Source organism: Protopterus annectens, chromosome 7.part0, assembly GCF_019279795.1.
Source record: "Protopterus annectens isolate FY-2018-M chromosome 7.part0, PAN1.0, whole genome shotgun sequence".
NCBI lineage: Eukaryota > Metazoa > Chordata > Ceratodontiformes > Protopteridae > Protopterus > Protopterus annectens.
This window is the reverse complement of record NC_056739.1, coordinates 1,141,868,681-1,141,872,582: the sequence shown is the minus strand read 5'-3', so window position 1 is coordinate 1,141,872,582 and position 3,902 is coordinate 1,141,868,681. Positions and strand designations below refer to the sequence as shown.

General features: G+C 36.1%; 1 protein-coding gene across 1 annotated transcript; it reads left to right on the top strand.

Annotated features, from left to right (window-relative positions):
• The first annotated feature begins 742 nt into the window (after positions 1–742).
• Positions 743–1,766, top strand: LOC122806911 (zinc transporter ZIP1-like). The gene has a single exon (XM_044077720.1). The coding sequence runs from the start codon at positions 761–763 to the stop codon at positions 1,490–1,492; it is 732 nt and encodes a 243-aa protein (XP_043933655.1). The 5' UTR covers positions 743–760; the 3' UTR covers positions 1,493–1,766.
• The last annotated feature ends 2,136 nt before the right edge of the window (positions 1,767–3,902 follow it).

Below are 3,902 nucleotides of genomic sequence, written 5' to 3'. Positions count from 1 at the left end.
CTACTCCATCATCTCATTCTCTCTCCATCTGCCTCCCTGTTTTTCCAGGCTGCCTCTGCACCTGGAATGGAAACAGGAAATACTCCTCCAAAATGGTTCCCACTCACAACAATGAAGAGTGGGGAAGTTCACTCGTGCCCTGGTCAAACTTCCTGTGGTCAGTATGAATGCTACCTCAGGTTTTCCCTGAAAAGAGGCTATTGGCCTAGTGCAGCTAACCTACTTAAAGTATAAATTACTAAGAAGCCTTGCAGGCTTGTACAGAGGTATAATGTGCCATCGGATCAGGAGAAGGCCTAGGTGGTAGCACTCATGTCTTCCCCTGAGCAGCAGACATCATGAGGCAACAGGTCAGCTATGGTGGAGCAGTTAAGATGGGCTCTGTGGAATTAGGAAGATGGACCTTCTCCCTACTATGTTACTTCCCCAGGGGGAACCAATGGGCTGAGCACATGATGTTGGACAGGGAGCAGGTGGGCCTTAAAGCTTTCACTCTGTCCAGGGATGTTTAGTTCTTGCCTCTAGGGGAAGAACAAAAGAGGCAGTGGGATACAGGAATGTGAATCATCAGACAATTCCCACATGAAAACTAGGTGGGGAAGGAAAAAATATGGAAATGACAGGATTATTGTTTCTTGCCTAATTTCAGATGTCTAGTTTAAGACAACTCTCTGGAGTAAGTAATGGTCTAGTGTAGGTGACCAAATAGTGTATGTGTATTTCTGTATACTAATGTTGTTTCTGTTTTTTTTTTTCATAGATGGATTTTCCACTTCCAGAGTTCATCATGGCGGCAGGATTCTTCCTGGTACTGATTATTGAGCGCATTGTGTTGGACTGCAGTGAGCATTCATCAGCTGAGAAGTTGCCACTTCTGTCTCCTACAAATTCATCTGATCCACAGAACTATTCCAGCAGTAGCCACCATCAGCACAATCACAGTGGGCATCATCACCATTCCCACAGTTATTGCCACTCCCACAGTTACAGTGCTGAAGATGTAGAAAGTGGGGGACACCACATCCATGTGGACTTTTATGCTCACTCCACTTTCCGTTCATTTATACTCTTCCTGTCTTTGTCATTCCATTCAGTCTTTGAAGGATTGGCTATTGGCTTGCAAGACTCTGAGTCCAAGGCTGTACAAATTTGCATTGCCATTTTGATCCATAAGAGCATTATAGTTTTTAGTCTTGCTTTAAAGTTGAACCAAAGCAAGGTTCGGCCAAACTTTATGGTGGACTACATTATTCTGTTTGCACTGATGTCACCACTAGGAATTGCAGTTGGCATTGGAGTAATGCTGACTCAAGGAAGTGGTGATGGCCTAGCTCAGTGTATTTTGGAGGGAATTGCTGCAGGAACATTTGTTTACATCACCTTTTTAGAAATTTTGCCACATGAGTTGAACTCCTCTGAACAGCGGTTACTGAGTGTTTTATTTGTTCTTATTGGCTTTTCCATTATGGTTGGCCTGTCTTTTATTGCATGATCTCTGTGAGATCGAGGACACGTCTGACCTCGCAATGTAATTTCAAAGGTTTTTACCATATATTTGTATTATTGCTATGATTTTTGTTAAACAAGTGCCTTTTGTAATTACTGTTTTTATCTACATATATATCTTTAATTTTATGTTTTACTTCAAAGCATTAAAGTAAATATTTCACACGTATTACAAAATTCTCAGGATTGCAGGCATTGCAACTGGTTCCTCAAATGAAAAACTGGATGGAATGCTAAACAGAACTAAATTTTTTAAAGAACTGTTTGTCTGTCATTTCTCTCAGTCCTTTAATATGAATATCAACTGCTGTTCTAAGAGTAGTCAGGAGTATCCCCTATTGTACTTTGTATTTACAAGATTTTATTTTCCTTGACCACAGTTGGAGTGATTATCAGATGTTTCCCACTATCAGATAGGTGAAAAGAGAAATATTTTTCTTTCTTGTCATTGGTTAAGAGAAGACTAAATTACTGTTTGCTTGATTGTATTTCATAGAAAGTGTGTGGGGGGGACTGCTGGAACTATTCCCCTGGTTGATTGTTCAGAAAACACAATCTTGTTTGAGATGCTTATACTGACTGCATCGAGGAAAGGAAGTCTGGTTTGTTGAGAAGGGCACAGAACTGTGATTTGACAGATTGAGGAAAAATCTTCACTACTTGGCTTTAGTTTAATTAAATTACATCTTCATTTCACTCATTCCCCCTTTTTCAATCGTTTCTACCCAAATACTTGTGTTTTCATAATATATGTTGCATCTCATTTTGGTAGTGTATACAATACACTGTATTATGGTTAAAACACACCACTCTTGTTTTCAGAGGCTTTTTTATTTGTGTGCATTCATCCAAATACCAGATCAAGGAACCCCAACAAATTCCAAATAAATAAAACACGAAAATGGTTCCAAGAAAAAATAGTGTCACGATCCAACTGGTTAAAAACAGTTTTAATACAAAAATACGAATGTTACAAGTTGAGTGCTTTCATCTACTGACTGTAGATTTCATCAGAACAATCGTCTTGTGGGCCAATCCCTTTTATACTAATAAATTCCCGCCCGTGTTAAAAACAATTGAATAATTACAATTGACTATAAAAATATGCTCAAATAAAAGTATATACATACAAACTTATGTACATATAAATTGCAAATATTTTGTGCAATCTGAAATACAGTGGGAAACTGTCCAAATATATACTACGTAGATACATACTTAATCCTAATGTATGATGCCTGTAATTATCTGTAGGGATAATTCTACAGTAATATCTACCTAATATTATAAATATGTGTAAACATTAATGCTTTATATATAATATGGTGAAATATTGTGACACTGAAACATGAAAAATAAAAATAAAAAGTGAAAAATATATACTAAATGAACTAAATCTTGATGAGAACCAGTTGGATCGTGACACTTTTTTCTTGGAACCATTTTCGTGTTTTATTCATTTGGAATTTGTGTGCATTCATCTTAAATTATTAATAAATAAAACCGCTTCATTATTACCGACATTTTAAGACTGTAGAACAGCAAAGGAATTACTAATTTTGTAAATAATAAAACACAGGTCACTGACCCAAACACAAAAATGAGAAAAAAAGAAAATCCACCGAAACAATGAAGCCAATCACGGTTTAATGCTCGATAATCCACAGGTCACAATTCACATATCACAATACCATAAGCCAGAATGACACGAACAACTAAGCGCTTTCGCCAAGGTTAGAAAACCAAAGGCATCTTCAGAGTTGTTCGCTTACAACACATTCCCCTCTTTTAAACCTTTAAACATTAATTATCCAATTAACCATTCAAAAAGCTTCTCAATTTTAAAGACAAACACAAAACACATAAACCAAAATGTTAACATATTCTAAAAATCAACTTGCAATTGATAATTGTTATACACATAATATAACAAATATATGAACACATTTAAAACTGTTTCTATTTAGAAAAAAATACTTTTACACTCTTTCATAATTAGAAATAAAAATAAATGTCAACAATTACAATAAAAATTCCCCATCTAATGTCACCTGGGTACTACTATACTAGTTACCCAATTTTATTATGTTTAATTTTTAAAAAGGGCTTGATAGAAATATGTTCATTTAACCCTGGAAAACTTGTTGCATCAGTGCGTATCTGCCAAATGGACTCATGAGCTTCTAAAATAGATTCCCAATCACCCCCCCACATATTGTCGGTTACTTTATCAATAATGAAAAATAAATTTTTTTTTAAATTAATACACTGCATAGAATGTAAATACAAGGCATTACGAGAGTCCTTGTTTTTGATAGCTCTTAAATGTTCACTAATCCTGTCCTTAAGTCTACGGATAGTCTTCCCTTTATAAAAACCCGGACAGGAAAGACACG

Excerpts from the sequence above, each read along its gene's own strand:
- LOC122806911 (XM_044077720.1), top strand. The coding sequence starts at position 761 with ATGGATTTTCCACTTCCAGAGTTCATCATGGCGGCAGGATTCTTCCTG.